This window comes from Melanerpes formicivorus, unplaced genomic scaffold (genome assembly GCF_026170545.1).
Source record: "Melanerpes formicivorus ecotype bairdi unplaced genomic scaffold, bMelFor1.0.p_v2 SCAF_28, whole genome shotgun sequence".
In the NCBI taxonomy this organism is placed as follows: Eukaryota; Metazoa; Chordata; class Aves; order Piciformes; family Picidae; genus Melanerpes; species Melanerpes formicivorus.
In genome coordinates, this window is record NW_027142380.1 from 1013818 (window position 1) to 1032802 (window position 18985).

The 18985-nt window shown below is 47.8% G+C and overlaps 1 protein-coding gene across 4 annotated transcripts in view; it reads left to right on the forward strand.

Moving 5' to 3' along the window:
- PLXNB1 (plexin B1) overlaps positions 1-18985 on the forward strand; it is an 89817-nt gene that overhangs the window by 64919 nt on the left and 5913 nt on the right. For all 4 annotated transcript variants that reach the window (XM_068154136.1, XM_068154138.1, XM_068154139.1 and 1 more), the window contains 18 exons: positions 1206-1311; positions 2641-2777; positions 3421-3597; positions 3795-3963; positions 5035-5277; positions 7696-7872; positions 8203-8351; positions 8744-8844; positions 9760-9977; positions 10171-10349; positions 11093-11159; positions 11727-11873; positions 12718-12895; positions 13777-13880; positions 14507-14591; positions 15344-15510; positions 18296-18456; positions 18704-18851. In XM_068154136.1, coding sequence (XP_068010237.1) covers positions 1206-1311; positions 2641-2777; positions 3421-3597; positions 3795-3963; positions 5035-5277; positions 7696-7872; positions 8203-8351; positions 8744-8844; positions 9760-9977; positions 10171-10349; positions 11093-11159; positions 11727-11873; positions 12718-12895; positions 13777-13880; positions 14507-14591; positions 15344-15510; positions 18296-18456; positions 18704-18851 — 2713 coding nt within the window. The remainder of the gene's footprint in view (positions 1-1205; positions 1312-2640; positions 2778-3420; positions 3598-3794; positions 3964-5034; positions 5278-7695; positions 7873-8202; positions 8352-8743; positions 8845-9759; positions 9978-10170; positions 10350-11092; positions 11160-11726; positions 11874-12717; positions 12896-13776; positions 13881-14506; positions 14592-15343; positions 15511-18295; positions 18457-18703; positions 18852-18985) is intronic.

An 18985-nucleotide genomic window follows, 5' to 3' on the forward strand; every position in this document is an offset into this window, starting at 1 on the left:
TGATACAGAAATGGGTTACTGGTACATCTGGCTAAGGCAGAACCAAGAACAAGACAATGTAGTCAGTTATTGAGTGGTGTAACTGGGGAGCAGCTAGGAAGCAAGAAGAAAGTAGTATTTATGTAGTTAGCCTGTAACAGTGCAGGTAGGTGGGAACCTTGGACAAGGGAGGGAGAAGAGCCAATCAACCAGCAGAAGTGGAGAGCAATTGTGAGTAACCTCTCATCAGAGCTGTCACAAACCCATTTTTCCATTCCATGGTAGCAGTAGTTATATCACACTACCCTCTGGGAGCCAGGTAAGATCCTGCTGGGAAATGGCCTGCTGTGTTGAGCAGTGTTGTCCTGTCTGTGCACCTTGTTTGTCTGGCTCCATCTGCTTTCTGTTTTCATCCTAGAATCAGAGCATAATCTTTCTGGGGTTAGCACTGTCTTTATTCTGTGTTTGTTAATCACCTGGCATCACAGCATCTTGCCTTGAGACTGCACTGCCTAAGTTCAAGTTCATGAGCTGTTTTGGTTGAGGAGATATAGCTGTGAATCTGGAGTCCACTCCTGAGCAAGGCCCAGACAAAACTTATCCTCTGTGTGGGATGGCTAGGAAGTCTTCTGCAGGGCAGTTCTTCAGTTAGCAAATCAGTGCTGTAACATGGGATCCCTTCCTCCTCTGTTCTAAGTACAAATGGACTTCTTACTCTGTCAGCATCTCCCATACCCAGTTACGGCTGGAAAAAGGGCTGGGAAGAGCAAGTGGTGCACATCAGGGGAACTGGCTGGTGCCAGAGGCCCCTGACTGAAGACCAATGCCAGCTAAACCTACAGTCTTGAGTTCTCTTCTGCATCATTAATGTGTGGATTGACCACTGCTAGCCTGGGGTCGCTCCAGACTCGACTGATTTGATCAGCTCTGGACAACAGCAGAGTTCTTGGACTTCTTGTGTATCTGTGATACAGTGGGTTTCATCCTGCCTGTTCCGGAAAAAGTAATCCTGGCTAGGAGGGACCTGTTGGGGACTGTCCTCTGGTGTGGGTTTTTTTCTTTCTTTCTGCTATTCCATCTTGTGGAGGTGTTTCTCAATGTTCAGTTTTATGAGATAAGGCTGAAAGAAGGCAGCCATGGTTACTAGATGGCTTTGGGACGTGATGCAGTGGATACAGCTCGTCATCCCTTCCACGCTGTGACACTGTTTTTGGATTGCCCTGCAGCATCGTATGCGTCACCGGCGGGAGCTGGACAGAGAAATTTGGGCACATTGTGGTGGAAGTGCCTGGAGGAGGACGTGGAGTTTCTGGGCATATTTTCACCTATCAGGTAACATAACTGTTGCTTCTTTAATACCTCTCCCTGTTCCTCCAGGAGCTATGCTAAATGGCTGCCTGTTGCAGGAATTTACAGCACTCTGCTAGGCACTTGCTGCTGGTATCTCTGTCTGATTGTGTTAGGATTTGTGCTGTATTTTGGGTAGGTTTGTTTTATTTAGAGTATTTTTGTGGGTTTTGGGGGGTTTGCCCTTTTTTTGCAAAGGTAACTATGAAATGCTTAAAGAGAAAAAATACAGGGTATCACCCTGATCTGCAGGGGCTTTTAATTATTGATGCCTTAACATCTTACTAAGACTTCTGACTTCCATTCATCTGCAAGTTGCTGCTTGCTTGAACACACTTTTAGCTTCTGGCCTTCACCAGCTAGTGGCAGTAAGCCCAAAGTTTTACTCTATGTTGTATGGAGAAACGTTTCCTATTATTTTTAAACACCATTCTGATAACTTTTTTAATCCCAGAAACCATGAAATAATATTGCAGCAGTTTGTAGGTATAATTACTTTTCAGCCTTGCTGTGTAACTTCCAAGTGAGGTACCTAGCTACATGTCTCCCTCTCCCATGGGAAGGAGAAAGATGCCTGAAAAGTCTTAGGTTGTTCCTTTTTTGGCTGTACAGAGCCATTCAGTATAAAGGATTTTGCTTGGTGCTCTGCTGCTGGTCTTGGTTGTATTACCATTGTTTTGAGGCAGGGTGATGACAGCATACCATGGTCAAGATGCTCTTGATGTATCATCAGTGACTTAGGCCACTCTACCTGGTTCCTCTAACTGTTGCAGCAGCTCCTCAGTGGTAGTAAATTTTTGTTACTCTGAATAATCTGCCAAATTTCATTTCCCCTTTCCAGGTCACCTATAAGTATGTTTAACAGCACAGGTCTCAAGACAAATTCTTCGGGCTCCCTGCTGGTAATCTCATCTACTAAACAAACAGACAGTTTATTTGCCACCTTGTTTTTCCTAACCTGAGTTACTAATCCAGCTACTGACCTGAACAATCCCTTTGAATTGTTAATCCTAGGGTTTGTGTGTGGGGCTCAGCTCTGCTGTTTGCAGCATCCATCTGCCTCTTTAATTTTGTGGAGAGGCTGGACCCTGATTCATGGTTCGTGCTGGTGTGATTGATTGTTCCACTGTTTCCTCTTCTCCATAGGGTAGCTGCTGGAGCCTAGCTGAGGCCTGCCTATGACTGGGATCGGTAGCTTCTATTTCAGAGCACTGAAGTTCACTGAACATGTTTTGCTCTTTCCTTGAGGCCTTTGTCACTCACCTCCTTTTTCTTTCTTTTCTCCTTCCCCGCCCCTTTCCCCTCCTCTTTTAGAACCCAGAGCTGAAATCCATTGTTCCAACTCAAGGCCCCAAAGCAGGAGGAACCTGCCTTACCCTTCTGGGCTCAAAGCTGCTGACTGGACATCCTAGTGAAATCAGTGTCCTGCTTGGAGACCTCCCTTGCCACATGTAAGACCAGAGCCTGCTGATGTGCTGGCTGTGCACTGTGCTGAGTCCTTCCCAGAGCCTTGTAGGGTTCAATGCTGCCTGGCATCCCTTAGCACAGGCTGTTGGAGCTCTGCTCTCCTCTGTGTTCCAGGAGGATACCCTCCACTTGAGGGTCATGGCAGCAACCCTCACCATCTTACATTCATGCCCATATTCAATCAGATGTGAATAGTGCCACATGGCCTCTGTTCTCTGCACATCTCCTGATGGGACTATATCCCATTCTGACACCTCTGCTTTTGCTAGTGGGGAACTGCAGTTGGCTCCTGCAGACTAAAACTAAGGGCTTCTTGCTCTCTTGCCTTCTGAGCCCATGTACACCTGACAGCACTGCTGGTCAGAAGGTGCATGTGTCTTGGTAGCCTGTTTCCAGTCTCTTCAGTGTGGGCAGTGGCTGTAGCAGCTTTTTGTCCATGTGCTGTTCTCTGACAACTGCCCAGCAATTATTGCTTGTTTACAGAGGGCATGAGACTTTCCAGCATTAAATCTAGGAAAATACCAGCAGATACTTGCAAACTGTCTGCAAAGAGCAACGCATAGTACAATAAAACCTCACTCTGCAGTGTCTGTGTTAATCCCTTGGTCTTTCTTCTGTCTCTTCAAGCCTCTCTGAGATGACAGAGGATCAGCTGGCATGCCAGACAAGTCCCAGCAATGTGTCTGCAGAACTCCCAGTCACTATCAGATATGGGGACCAAGAGCGGAGACTGGAAGGAGCCCTCTTCAGATATACTCTGGATCCCAACATCACCTTTGCAGAGCCACCTAAGAGCTTCCTCAGGTAGAAAGACTGAGTGCTCCTTCCTCAGGGCTGTGTGCTGTGGCAGGTACTACAACATCAAAAGCAGCTGCTTGTTGAGCTGCACTTTGGAGTAAAGCCAGGCTTGTAGGAATGATCATAAGCAGAAAGGTGGAAGTATGGGCAAGATAGAGCTAATGAATAATTGGTGGGTGAGATCAACTATTTTTCTCTTGCAGTGGAGGAAGAGTGCTCAGAGTTCATGGCTATAACTTGGATGTTGTACAGAAACCAAAGATCCGAGTTACAGTTTCTCCATCTGAACGCCGGCGCCGAGGACTGGGACGGTGGCGCAGAATCATCCCAGACTCTGAGTGCCCTGAGGATGCCCTGTGCAGTGTCCAACAGGTAGCATGGAAAAAAAATGCTCATTGCATAAAGATTGACATATTGCCCTAGAGAGGTAGACTTTCTGTCCCAAAGGCTTCTCCCCCTACTTGCTGTTAGCTGCTCGGACCACAGCAACAGTCTCTGCCAAGTGGAAGTGTTCTCTGCCAGACTAAGAGGTTAAACACTTTCACAATTGCTTCCATGAGTTGGGTCTGCCTCTGCTTAGAGATGTGCAGGACTTGTGATGTGAGACAGAAACAGCAGGGCAGCAGTGTGGAGATAAAGAAATCTACAGCTGAGCCAGAGAACTTTTGTGTCTGAGTGTGTCCCTGTGTAGTTCAGTCCACGTCTATAGCCTCTGGGCTGCTCTCCCCCGGGATACAGTGAAATTGCCAGTTCCACCAATATTTTCTGCAGTCTTGTTGCCACTGTCCTGAGATGAGCCACTACAAAGATGCTGATGTGATCACTAAGGTCACAGAGCATGCAGCAGAATTTGTACAGGTAAAGGATGTTTGACAGCCAAAGCACAAGAAGGATTTGCATTATTAGTGCAAATGATGGAGGGCTTCCTGGACATAAGATGGGAGAATATGCTCCTGATGCATGTGCATCAATGGGAGCTGATTTTACTCATGGCTTAGGAAGGCATTTGTGACCGGGGGTGAGCAAATACTCCAGTACTTTCAGCAAACATATAAAGCATATGCAACTGGACAAAGGAACACTTCTTTCACGGAGGCATTCAGGCTGGGAAATCAGCCTTGCATTGAAGGTCTTCGGTTCCATTCTGTCAGAGCAGGGAAAGCTAAAGCTGGTTGCTCTCCAGAATCTGCTGCCAGGGAATGTTAGAGCTGATTCCCACTGCTGAGACCTAGGTACTTGCCACAAAAACAATACTATGAAAACTTCCTTTAGAGCAACATGGGGAATTCCTCAGATCTTAGATTTTTCCCTCTCTAATTAAGCAGGGTTACTCTGGCATTGCTCCAGGTGAGAGGAATGCAGACTGGCCCCAGACTGTGCTCAGGCTTGGGAAGTATTGCAAAGCTGCTGAGTCTTTTTTTTCTTTTTGCTTTTCACCTTTAGTTTGAGGAGCCATGTCTTGTTAACTCTTCCTACCTGATCCTGTGCAAAACTCCAGCCATCAACCTGCTGTTGCGGGGTGTCCGTATCAAGCTGGAATTTATTCTGGATAATCTGAGCTTTGATTTCAACTCATTGCATCCCATGCCCTTCTCTTATGAAGTCAACCCCATCCTAAAACCACTGAACGCTGAAGACCCTGCCAAACCGTATCGTCACAAGCCAGGGAGTGTCATCTCTGTGGAGGTAACGCATAAAAACGTTCTGGCAATAACGTTCCTTGTGCAAAGCTGTTTCTAACCTGAGCGTTCTAAATTGGTGCCATGCAGCATCCTAGGTTTTAAAGCCTTGGACAGGCTTACATCTGCTTTGGCCAGTAAGAAATGGTATGCAAGAAGGGGAAAAAGGTGCATCCAAAAAGTCTCTTGAGCCCACAAATCATTGCTGGGGGCTTCATCGGGCTTGTGGAAACTTCTGCACTTTATTTTTCATCCTGATAAACTATTTGTGTATGAGATAAAAGTACTCAGTTAACCCCATATCCTATTCCCAGCTGCTGGGTGGTTGTTTTTTGGTTTGTTGGTGTTGTGTTTTGTTTGGTTTTGGTTGTTTGGTTTGGTTTTGGGTGGGTTTTTTTTGGTAAATTCTTAAGATTCCTCTAGGAGTAACTTAGGAGGAAAAGAATCCTGGGAGTAGGGAAGAGCTGATACTAGGTGGAGGTAGAAAAACCTCTCATTGAAGAGATTCAGAATGGCAGGGTGGCTAATGGGTTCTTTTCCTGTGCATGTGAGAAGAAAATTTCTGAGGTATTTCTTTTGTCTTGAAAGGTGTTTTCTAGCCTAGTATTCATTAGAAAAGTTCGTGGCTGCAGCTGCTAATGCACTTTCTCCACGTGCTCTTTTTCACCTCTGAGTAAAAACTGTGAGAACATCCTAGTCTAGAGATAACTAGATTTCTGCCACTGGTATTGAATGCTTCTTAGAGAAATAAGGCAGATTAGAGAAGACTAAAAGAGAGCTAACCACATGTAAGCTTTCAAAGAGTAGGGAGGTCGATCTAGGAGCCTGTCAGGATACCCTGACAGAGCTCTGGCCAGAAGCATGACGAGACTGCTGCAGGATTCACCTTAGGAAGCGTTAAGACATAAAAATGTAATTGACATCAGGCAGCTGGGTTTGATTATGTTTTAATAAAAAAAAATAAAGTCTTAATCCCTGAATCATAGAATCAATAAGGTTGGAAAAGACCTCAGAGATCATCAAGTCCAACCTATGACCTAATACCTCCTGACAACTAAACCATGGCTCCAAGTGCCCTATCCAAGCCTTTTTTTAACACCTCCAGGGATGGTGACTCCACCACCTCCTCGGGCAGCCCATGCCAATGGCAAATTACTCTCTCTGGGAAGAACTTTCTCCTCACCTCCAGCCTAAAGCTCCCCTGGCACAGCTTGAGACTGTGTCCTCTTGTTCTGGTACTGGTTGCCTGGGAGAAGCGACCAACCCCCACCTGGCTGCAACCTCCCTTCAGGGAGTTGGAAAGAGCAAGAAGGTCTCCCCTGAGCCTCCTCTTCTCCAGGCTAAGCAACCCCAGCTCCCTCAGCCTCTCCTCACAGGGCTGTGCACCAGACCCCTCCCCAGCCTTGTTGCCCTTGATGAAAATGAAAGCAGGTTTGTGTAGCAGATAAGAACAGTAGCATAAATGTGTTACACCTTTGAAAGGCATTGATTGACTCACTGGAGGGCTTAGGTTAACTAACATGAGAGTACAGTTTTACATACACACAGTGAAGAGTTGAGCTGCTTTGTGCTGTGGCTGAAGAGCCTTAAGAAGACAGGCTATTTATGACTGTACTTAGCACAGCATGGTACAGGTCCTAAAGCTATAATCAAAGTTGTATGCAAGTGATTATTTTTTTTTTAAGCTTACAGAATGAATTTCTGTAACCAGTTCAGATGCAAGCCCTGTCAGAGATGGAAAAAAAAGGCTATTTTCATTCTGTAGTGTTGATCTTTCACCTTCTCTGGAGCCATGGGTGTCATTCTAGAGCAGGGAAGTCATTCTGCCCCTGCACACTGCACTGGTTGGGCCACACCTTGAGTACTGTGTCCAGTTCTGGGCCCCTCAGTTTAGGAAAGATGTTGAGTTGCTGGAACGTGTCCAGAGAAGGGCAACAAAGCTGGGGAGGGGTTTGGAGCACAAGCCCTATGAGGAGAGGCTGAGGGAGCTGGGGCTGCTTTTTCTGGAGAAGAGGAGGCTCAAGGGACACTTGAGCTGCTGTCTGCAACTACCTGAAGGGAGGCTGTGGACAGGTGGGGGTTGGTCTCTTCTCCCAGGCAACCAGCACCAGAACAAGAGGACACAGTCTCAGGCAGCATCAGGGGAGGTTTAGGCTGGATGTTAGGAAGAAGTTCTTCACAGAAAGAGTTATTTGCTATTTGAATAGGCTGCCCAGGGAGGTGGTGGATTCACCATCACTGGAGGTGTTTAGGAGGAGACTGGATGGGGTGCTTGGTGTCATGGTTTAGTTGATTAGATGGTGTTGGATGATAGGTTGGACTTGATGATCTCAAAGGTCTTTTCCAACCTGGTTTATTCTATTCTAGTCTAATGTGGACTTGGTTTTTTTCCCTGATTTGATGTGCTGTTCTATGTCTATTCCAGGGGGAAAATTTAGACCTGGCTATTTCCAAGGATGAAGTTATGGCTATGATAGGGGAAGGAATCTGTGTGGTGAAGACACTAACAAGGAATCATCTCTACTGTGAGCCTCCCTCCGAGCAGCCTGCTCCGCGGCACCGCACGAAGCGGGAGGGTACAGACTTGCTCCCAGAGTTCACGGTAGGGAATCAGCAGCACCACAAGGAATCCTGTCACTTGTTAAAGCACAAGCAAGAAGTGGTGGAGGCAGGGAGTGGGATGGGAAGTGGAGAAAAGGTTAAAAACCCTGGTGGGGGTAGTGGAGGTAGCAGGTGTGGCAAGGAGCTGCTCTTGTTCTCTACTCTGATGTGCCAAACAATACCTGAAAACAGACAGTACAGCTGGGAGCTGTGCTGTGGGGCCACCTTTGCTAGAGAGCTGTGTACCCCCTGTACCCATTCTGGAGAAGCCTTGTGGCTTTGCATTTCACTGCTGCACTGAGCTTACATCATGGCACATGCTTTCTTGCAGGTCCAGATGGGAAACCTGAACTTCCTCCTGGGCCGAGTACAGTATGACACAGAAAGCCAGCTCACCTTCCCCCTGGAAGCACAGATTGGTTTGGGTGTTGGTGCATCCTTCGTGGCACTGATTGTTCTGGTCATTGTCTTCATATACAGGTAAGAAACACTGGCACTATAGAAAGCTTTTTTTAAGTTCCTCTGTAACATCATTCAGGGGATGTGGCCAAATGTGTCTGTCTTGAACCTAAACAGGATCCCAGGTTTTACTTTGTGCCAAAATTGGAGCCCCCTGACGTTGTTGGATGTGTGAGGTGTGTTGACCTGCTGGTCACAGCCTGCACTGTGGTTCATTCAGAGCCCACATCTGATGGATCCTCCAAGAGACACAGTTAGTTTACAGAACACCATTTGGTATCCTGCAAAGATGATATTCAGTAGAAACCTCATCCAAAACCCGCTGTCCCTGGTGTCTTTGGCAGCCACACAACAGTTAGCAAGGACAATCCCTGGGCCAGGGCCACTGGAAACAATTCTGTTTCTTGTTGCAGGAGGAAGAGCAAACAGGCTCTGAGGGATTACAAGAAAGTTCAAATCCAGCTGGAAAATCTGGAAACTAGTGTTCGGGACAGATGCAAAAAGGAATTCACAGGTCAGTCATGGAGTCATAGGTTCTTGCAGCTTCAGGGAAGCTTGAAGAGCCACTCTCAGCTCTACCTGTCTTTCCATTCCTTGTTTGGGTAGCCCAGAGCACACAGTAGCTTCATCCAGTACTGGTGCATTGAAACATATAGCCAAACTCTTCCATTTTCAATTCTTCTCTTTAATTCAGAACACCGATACCAACCTCTCTGATCACCCACTTCATCCTCTCTGATCACCCACTTCATCCTCCAGACTCTCACGAAGAGAAAAATGTAAAGAAAACTAGCTGAGTCTTTGTGTAGGACAAGTTGAATTACACCCCATATTCTGAACCCACAAACCTTGTACTTCAGCTGCTTTCAGCAGTGAGCCCTTGTGTGGGAGACTTGGGGCACTGGCTCTGGCCAGCCTGATCTAGTGTGGGGTGTCCCTGCCCGTGGCAGGGGGGTCTGAACTAGATGTGGTCCCTTCCAACCCTGACTGATACTATGATACTGTGAAAACTGTGCAGGTGACTCAGACTATAATCTCCAACTGATGTGGGAAGCAGTGAGGAGCAGGAGATCCATAATACTCAATCTCTAAAGCAGGTAGTGGCTGGAAACCACAGATCTGTGCTGAACAGCAGCTTCCTCTTTATAAAACTGCAAGCTGGCCTTTGTCTGTAAATTAGAATAACCACCAAATTCACCTTTTGGTTCCTCTCCAAGGCTGGCAGGTTTCTCATGCAGTTTCTCCCAGTCCCTAGTCCATTTTTAAAGGTTCTACCAATGAGATCCTAGTGTGCCTCCTCCCAACAGGAAACATCCTTCCTCTTCCTCAGTCCCATCCTGCCGGCCCTAGCTCCTGCACTCACCTCACGCTCTGCGCCATCAGTGGTGTGATCATGTAGTCAACCTCAGGGGCATTTCCTTTCCCTCAGACCTGATGACTGAGATGATGGACCTCACAAGTGACCTTGTGGGTACAGGAATCCCCTTCTTGGACTACAAGTCCTATGCAGAGCGCATTTTCTTCCCGGGCCACCGTGAGTCACCTCTGCAGAGGGACCTGGACATCCCTGAGTGCCGGCGGCAAACTGTGGAGCAGGGCTTGGTCCAGCTCTCCAACCTGCTCAACAGCAAGCTCTTCCTCACCAAGGTAATGTCCCTCTCTCTGCTTGCAGCCTGCTGTGGGGTCAGGGCCACATCCCTGGCAACAGGTGGCAGGAAGCAGGCAGTGCCTGTTGAAGTTCACTGGGTGGCTCCCTGCTGTACCACTGCTTCCAGCAGCTGGTGGCTGGCTGCCTTGTTTCCAGTGGGTTCACACCCTGGATTTTCTCTCTCCCCACTAGTTCATCCACACCCTGGAAATCCAGCGTACCTTCTCTCCCAGAGACCGGGCCTATGTGGCATCATTGCTCACTGTGTCACTGCATGGGAAGCTGGAGTACTTCACTGACATCCTCAAAACACTCCTGAATGACCTTGTGGAGCAGTATGTGGCCAAGAATCCCAAGCTGATGCTGCGGAGGTGAGAGAGACAGCCATGGTCCTAATTCTAGCTACCTGAGGGGCCAGAACCTTTCTGCCCAGCTGGCAAGCTCTGAAACTCCTGTGAGTAGGGTAATGTCATGATATGGGCTGTGGTTGCAAGACCAGCATGTGTCCACACAACATGCATCAAACAGGAGGAAGCAGTAACAGTGACAACCCTCTCTCCAGTCAGCAACTGGCAGGGAATACAGCAGAGTGTGAGAGGAGTAGGAAGCTGGAGTTGCCCACCCCAAATTCCTCTTCCTTTGAAGCTGCTGCATACTAACTCTGTCCTTGTGTTCAAGTACCTGGGCTCTGCAAAGTCTGCTAATCAAATTGTGCTATTTAGAGGTCCCTGGCCTCACAGTCATGCCATGTTTGGAAGCTAAACTGAAATATCTCCAGTGTTTAGACCCCCATTAGCCTCCTGTCTGTCCCATTGTTCTGATCTGAACAAAGTTCCCTTGTTTGAGACCCACCAGAAGCTTGCTTTCTTCTGTCCCCTACTCATTTGTCTCTTCAGCTCAGTAATTTGGTGCCTCCTTCAGGCTGAAAAGTGCCTTGAACGAGTGGTAACGAAAGCATTAACCTTACTGGGCTCTAAAGTCTTCCTTTCCCCCCTCTCCCTTTATCCTCTATCATCACTTAGTGTGGCCTTTTCTCAAGGGAAGTGATCATCATCATCAAATACTTCCTTGCTCTGCACCTTATTTATGTGAGCAATCTTATTTTCCCTTTCAGGACAGAAACTGTGGTAGAGAAGCTGTTAACCAACTGGATGTCCATCTGCCTGTATGCATTCGTGAGGGTGAGCTCTTTGTCCTTTTGTGGTGCAGAGGGGCCAAAAGAGGGGACTCAGCCACAACTTTGCTTTGTGCCTTGCTTGTAGCTGAAATACTGACAGAATCATCCTGTATTTTGGGGTGGGAAGTGAGAGCTGGGCTGTTCAATGCTTAAACTGGCATTAATACTGGTCATTGTTTCCAGGATGTCTCAGCAGATGAAGAAGGGCTCAGTGCAGCTCCTTTATCCTGAGACACACTGGCTATAGGCTAGTCTGCTTGGGGAGAGGAGGTTCTAATGTAATTTCTGTCGTGGAGAAGAGGTGGCAAGGAGAGTCTCTCATATGAGTGATGTGGAGGCAGAGCAATCCCTTGGTCTTGTGCACCCACCGGGTAACTGGCCTGTGCACGTGCCCTGTGCGTGGAGCAGGAGCTGTTGGCAGAGGCTCTGTCTTTGCCTGCTGTGGCTTAGCCACTGTATCCTCAGTCCTGCCCCTCCTCTGCCTGGGTGTCCATCTTTCCAAGCTGTTGGGCTCTGCTGGGAGAAGTAAGCTGAATTTCTCTCAGGTGACACACTGTCCTTCCTGCACCAGGATTCTGTTGGGGAGCCTCTTTACATGCTGTTTCGAGGAATCAAGCACCAGGTGGACAAAGGGCCAGTCGACTGGGTGACAGGGAAAGCCAAATACACTCTGAATGACAACCGCCTCCTGAGAGAGGACCTGGAGTACCGGACTCTGGTAAGCACCAAATCTTTAGTTCCCTCTGGGCTCTCCAGTGCAACAGGGCTGAATGTTTCTGCCCTCATATAGTTTCATAGTTTCATTCAGGGTTGGAAGGGACCACAAGGATCATCTAGTTCCAACCCCCCTGCCATGGGCAGGGACACCCCACACTAGATCAGGCTGGACAGAGCCTCATCCAGCCTGCTCTTAAACACCCCCAGGGACGGGGCCTCGACCACCTCCTCTGGACAACCCATTCCAGGATTTCACCACTCTCATGGTGAAGAACCTCCTCCTCACATCTAGCCTGAATCTCCCCACCTCCAGCTTCATTCCATTCCCCCTAGTCCTATCACTACCTGAGATCCTGAGAAGTCCTTCCCCAGCCTTCCTGTAGGCCCCCTTCAGATACTGGATATGATGCCATGAGATGAATTTTTGCCTCAACAATGTGAAGCAAAAGTGCAGCATCTTGCCACTGTCTCCTGGGAGCTATATTTATCCCAGCAGGACAACTTCATAGGTGAGCAAGAGCTCTGCTGAATCTCAGGCACTTTTGCCTTAAGCTAGCAGAAGCCATCACCACAGTAATCTGGGGTCTGTGCTGTGCTCTGTGTCTAGAAATATGGGGATGAAATTGCTGATGGGACATCAAAGTCCCTCCCCAACACAACTGACTTCCAACTGTTGATTCAAGACTGGGCACTCAATGTTTAATATCTGTGATGTTTACTTCTCTGAACCCTCAAGTGAAAGGACTAGCTGTCAACTTTCCTTAATGCCAGCTATCAAAGGTGCAAATGTGTAACATGCAATCTTAATCAGCTGAGTAGCCATGACCTTCTCTTTTCTTCCCCAGACTTTGACTGCTTTGACACAAGCAGGAGTTGCTGCAGGAGGGGCAGAGGACTCCCAAGGGATTTCTGCAAAAGTTCTAGATTGTGACACCATAACACAGGTGAAGGAGAAAATCCTGGATCAGATCTACAAAGGGACACCATACTGTCACCGACCAGACCCAGACACCCTGGACCTCGGTGAGCAGAACTCCTTGGTGCCAAAACTCACTGAGAAGGTGGAAGAGCTATCACTTGCTGTTTGTGCTCAGCACCCTGGCATGCATGACATTGTTCTCTGCTGAGTGTGCAGTGACCAAGGATCTTGCACTTTGGCTGGACCCAACAGGGCATGATGCAGGGAGAAGGCTAACAGCAAGAGGCAGGGATGGGAAAGAAGCAGCTGAGCCCAGCCCCTTCTATTTCATGTTGTTCTTTACCAGCTTGGACCATGGCAATGGCTTAGACAAGGGGACACAGGCTGGGCAGGGCATAGGAAGCATGGAGAACATGGAGGAGAAGAGGATGATTTGAGTGTGGCACAGAGGTGCTGGATTCAGAGACTGGCTCTTCCAGCCAGTGAAATCAATGGCAGCATCTCAGTGATGTGTGTCAGGAAGGATTTTGCCCATGGTGAAAGGTGGGAGTTGCATTTTAGGGAAACCATCATTTTTCCACCTTTTCCCTTTGGCTGTTGTTGAGTAGTGGTGACATTTATAGATGAGCAGCTGCTGGGGTAATAGTAGCTAATAAGGACTAAGGGTGTATAGTTGTGGTTTGATAATCACCTGCTTGAGGAGTCTCAGTCTGACAGACTGTGTGTGAGTGGAACCTGGGAAGCCATGAGGCCACCTGTCCCTATGCTGAGAGTGACTGTCCTGTGACTACAGGACTCAGTGTTGTTACAAGCACTTGCTCAGGTTATGTAGTTTATGAAATAGGATGGGTAGATGTTGACAAGGATCGAAGGGTGTGTGACAAGTTCAGCCAGAATAAAGCACAGCAAAGTTAAAGCACAGCAAACTTCAAAGATGCCTCAAATGAACAGTGTGTCTTTTAATTTTCTGTTTCAATGGCTGTAGAGTGGAGATCAGGGCTGGCAGGTCATCTGATACTGTCTGATGAGGATGTGACCTCTGTTGTTCAAGGAACTTGGAAACGCCTGAACACTCTTCAGCATTACAAGGTCAGAATTTGGTCTACAATTGCCTTGTCCCTCTTCTTCTCTTCTACATACTGCTATGCTCTAGTTGTGACTGGCTTCTGATGGATCACTGTCAGAAAGGTTGGAGCTTTTTTGCAGCAACATTCAAGTAGTGTCAGTGCTGTGGCCTGCACTCTGACTTCAACAAGCATGCCCCCCTGCTTAACCTGTTTCTGAGACATGGGCAGGTGTAGAGCAGGGAAGGAGATGCAGAAGTTCAGGGCTGGTGGCTGTTGCAGTGCAGGTGATGATGCTGGATCTGTTAATGTTCCAAATCAGTAGTAGGTGATGGAGCACTGCTCTGTGAAGTAGCTTCTAGGAGTGAAGAGAGTGTGGGGTTAACTGCCTTGCACCAATACATCATGCCTTGCTGCAACATGTTCCAGATGTGAATGACCTCAGTCCCTGAGTGTTACCATCTTCATTGTACTTTGCACATGTTTCTTTTTTTTTAATTGGTAAAAACAAGCTTCTCCAATGTTCAGGGAAGACAGTGATGGTTCCCCAGAATCCCTGCTTCAAGAGTGTTCTGGTCTACCAGCACTTGCCTGTTGTGCTGATGAGAAGCATGCCATTTGTTTAGAATGCTGATGTTTGCTTGTCTGCAGGTACCTGATGGAGCAACAGTAGCACTGGTCCCACGTCTGACCAAGCACATCCATAGAGAGAACCAGGATTACATACCAGGAGAGAGTGAGTTTGTCCTGTTCTCATAAAACTATTTTCGAGCACTTGCCAAGTGGGACTTGCCAAGTGGGACAAGGCTCTTGCCATAGCCCCAGCCCCAGCCGCTATTAGAAGGCTGATACATGATTTGGACCCTCATAGGACTGTCAGGAAATTGAAAGCTTGGAGAGGTGAGATGAGAGAAGAGAAAGACAGTGTAAGGACAGAGGAGAACCAGACTGGACATGAAAATGCAGGGTAAAGCACAGCTCTCCAGTTCTGACTGCCTAGGGATGGGGACAGTCTCCAACTTGTGGGAATCTTAATAGCTTCAGGTGTTGAGCATGGCCCAAGGGTGGTGATGAAACACCAGACAGTTACCTTACTGCCTGGCAGAGCAAATAGCTCTATGGATACTCCTGTGGTGCAAAGGACAATAGCCACAGGCTGCAACATAACAGGTTCAAATTAGACTGTGGAAAAAAAAGCCCTCTTCAGCAAAAGAGTGCAGCCCTGGAAACAGACCACAGGGTGGTGGTGGAGAGGGATCTCTGTCTGGAGAAATTTCCATGACCTTGAAGGTTTTGGGTGAACAAAGGCAACCTGCTGTAGTGCTAATAACAGTTGTACTCTGTACAGAAGGTTGGTTAAAGGCTGCCAGAAGCTCCTTTCTGTTTGCACTTCTATTGTACTGTGAAATTTTGCTTCCTTGGGGCTCACTTGGCCAAGTTGTACTGAGAGAAAGCTAGCACTCATCTCCAAACAACTGCTTGTTTTAGAAACACCGATGCTGGAGGATGCAGATGAAGGTGGAATCAAACTTTGGCACCTTGTAAAACCAACAGAAGAGCCAGAGCTTCCCAAACATCGGCGTGGGAGCTTAAGAGATCGGGAGCGAGCCAAGGCGATCCCGGAGATCTATCTCACACGTCTACTCTCAATGAAGGTGAGAAGAATCAGAATGGTTTCACTCGGGAGAGATCTAAAAGATCATCTAGTTCCAACCCCCTTGCCATGGAAAAGCCTCATCCACTCTGGCCTCAAACACTTCCAGGGATGGGGCACCCACAACTTCTGTGGACAGCTTGTTCCAATGCCTCAGCACCCTCACAGTAAAGAATTTCTTCCTCTATCTGTCTAAATCTGCCCTCTATCAGTTTAAAACTGCTAGCCCTCATCATATCACTACACTCCCTGAGAAGGAGTCCCTCTCCATCTTCCCTGTAGGCCCTGCTTAAGTACTGGAAGGCTGCTATAAGGTCACTCTGGAGCTTTGCCTTCTCTTCTCCAGGCAGAACAAACCCAGCTCTCTCAACCTGTCCTCGCAGGGAAGGTGTTCCAGTGCACCGATCATCTTCATTGCCCTCCTCTGGACCTACTTGAACACGTCCATGTCCTTCTTATGTTAGGGGCCTCAAAGCTGTACACAGCACTCCAGGAGTGGAGTGAAGTGGGGAGAATCACCTCTCTTGACCTGCAGGTCTTCTGATGCAGCCTAGGGTGCAATTGGCTTTTTGGGCTGCAAGCACATGTTGCAGTCTTGTGTCCAATTTTTCATCTACCAATACCCTCAAGTCCTTACTTGAAAGGCTACTCTCAATCCACTCATTGCCCAGCCTGTGTTTGTGCTTGGAATTGCCCCAACTCAGATGCAGGACCTTGTACTTGACCTTATTGAATTTCATGAGATTCTCATGAGCCCACTTCCCAAACTTGTCCAGGTGCCTCTGGATGGCATCCCTTCCCTCCAGCACGACAACCACACCACACAGCTTGGTGTCATAAGCAAACTTGCTAAGGGTGCACTCAATCCCACTGTCCACATCCCCAATGAAGATGTCAAACAGCACCAGTCCTAATACTGACCCCTGAGGAAACCCACTCATCACTGATCTCCACTCAGACATCTAGCCATTGACTACAGCTCTTTGAGGGTGACCCTCCAGCCAATTCCAGAGTGGTCCTTTTGTACTTCACACTTTGTGGAACTTCAGTCCCACCTCATGAGGAAAAACATGAGATTTTTTTCTTTTTCTTTTCTTTTTGGTAATCTTGTCCTACATGCTGTTATCAGATATATGTACATGCAAATGAGGCACTCATCTATTTACATGGCTTATAGTTGATAAGCAAAGTAGCATGACTCTTTTACTATCTCCCTTTGGAACATGCTACAACAGAGAAAGCAAGACTGGGATTCTTGGCACGATGTTAGGCAAAGCCTGCAGGGCAAAGAAACCAATATGTTTGTGACTATGCACAGGTAGGATCCTGCACTTCAACAGCACTTCATATTCAAAGTGGTCACTGAAATAGTGATACACACATAAGCTTTATGTCTCTGTTGAAATGGAGTTCTCTAAGGCACTGCTGCTAGACCACCCAGAACAACATCACCAGGTTTATCAGGACAGGCAGTGAAGAATGTTTGCTTCTTGCTTAAACTTCCAAAGTGACTAAGCTCCAGAAGAATAAACAGTAGGTATTTGCCTATCATCAGATCACTGGGAATAGGCCTTTTCCCAAGAGCAGCTGTAAATTCTTCAATGATGACTCTAGATTGGGCTGTGTTTAATTACATCTGAGACCTAGTCTCTAAAATAGTGCAGTGCCCTGATGTTGTCCTTGAATACTGCCTCCCTGTTGAGTGAGACATCACTTCCCAAAGAGCTTACATTCTCCTGCTGGATCTCTGCTCAGCACTGCCCACACCCGTCCTGTTGTGCTCTGAGAAGGGCAAGTCATGACCTGGGTTCAGAAGGTTGCAAGCTATAGTTTTGGCCCTTGTTCCTAAGACTACCAAGATGATGCTTTCCCATTCAAAAAACAGCCAAATTGCTCTCACTCCATCCCCTTGCTTGCTTGTACGACTACAATGGTCAGGGCTTGCCTCTGGGCAATCCTGTTCCCTTCTCTAAAGAGTGTCCTTCTTAAAAGGCCAGTGGCACATGGGTTTGATACAAACTTATGAAAAGGTGTCCTTAAATGACAAGGGCAATGGTTTAAACCTTATCCTTTAGAGCCACAGTCTCAAGATTTGTTTTGATGTCATGCTCCTTTTCCCCAGAAGTTGTTATTAAGAAGAACATACTCAGTGCATATATCATATAAATATTATCCACCTTTTACTCAGCAGTGCTAAGATTCTGCAGAATAACTACCACAGGTAGATGTTCCTTTGTGTCCCTCACAGCCTTAGTGGGTCTTCTGACTTTTGGAGGGGTGTGTTCACTCAACTTCAATGCATCCAGGGCTCTCCTTTTGGTACAAACTCTTCTCTTGCACTTCTCCAGGAGGTGTGCTCTTCCCACATTTAGTGAACTTTCCTCTTGCTGGTGAGCCAACCCCTTCACCTTGTTTCAGTCTGGCTGAATCCAGCTGCTGGCAGCCAGCAGTCCTGCTCCAGCAGGCAGCCTCTGTGGTTTGGTGCCATTCCATCAAGGTGCAAGCTCTCTTCCCTGTAGCAATCCCCTTTACCTGCAGTAGCTCTCAGTACCTTGTACTCCCCTCCACATTTTGCTTTCTTCATGACCTTCTCCCTAGTCTCTATTCTAGAACCTGCTGGGGCTTTCTGCCTCCTGTGCTGCTGCTCTCTGCAGTGGAGGAAAGGTAGCTTTGAAACAGTGAGGGGAGGCTGCTGAGCAGAAGAGGGGAATCTCTCATCTGCCTGATACCTGGGCTCTCCAATCTCTTCTGCCTGTGCTGACTCTGTCCTGCTCGGTTCTTCCCAGGGCACTCTGCAGAAATTTGTGGATGACTTGTTCCAGGTGATCCTCAGTACCAATCGCCCTGTCCCTCTGGCAGTCAAATACTTCTTTGACCTCTTGGATGAGCAGGCCATGCACTATGGGATCGCAGACCCTGAGACCATCCATATCTGGAAGACAAACAGGTATGGTATTCCTGTGGGCTCCAGAGGAGGCACTGCTAAGCTGCCTAGAGCTGATGACTTGCCAAGTGACAGCCACCTTTGCCTACTGAGGAGAAGCAAAATGGGAGTGAAGGCAGCAGAGCATGCTGTGAAAAGCTGGCTTTGCTGGGAGGGCAGAGCTGGGAGAAGCAGTAATGTGCAGAGCACCTTTCAGCACTGTAGCTGCTACCTTTGCTAATGCCCTTTCATACATCTGTCTTCTCTACAGCCTGCCCCTGCGGTTCTGGATCAACATCATCAAGAATCCCCAGTTTGTTTTTGATGTGCAGACATCAGATAATGTAGATGCTGTGCTCCTTGTCATTGCACAGACCTTCATGGACTCCTGTACCATAGCTGACCACAAGTTAGGGCGGGTAAGTGCAGAGGGAGAAGGGAGCAAGGTCGACAGAGTTTGAGCAGTGCTGCCCCAGGAAGGCAGTGATATTTATGCAGGACCACTGGGACAGCAGGCCAGGCCCAACCTTGCTCCCATGTGCCACTGGAGAAT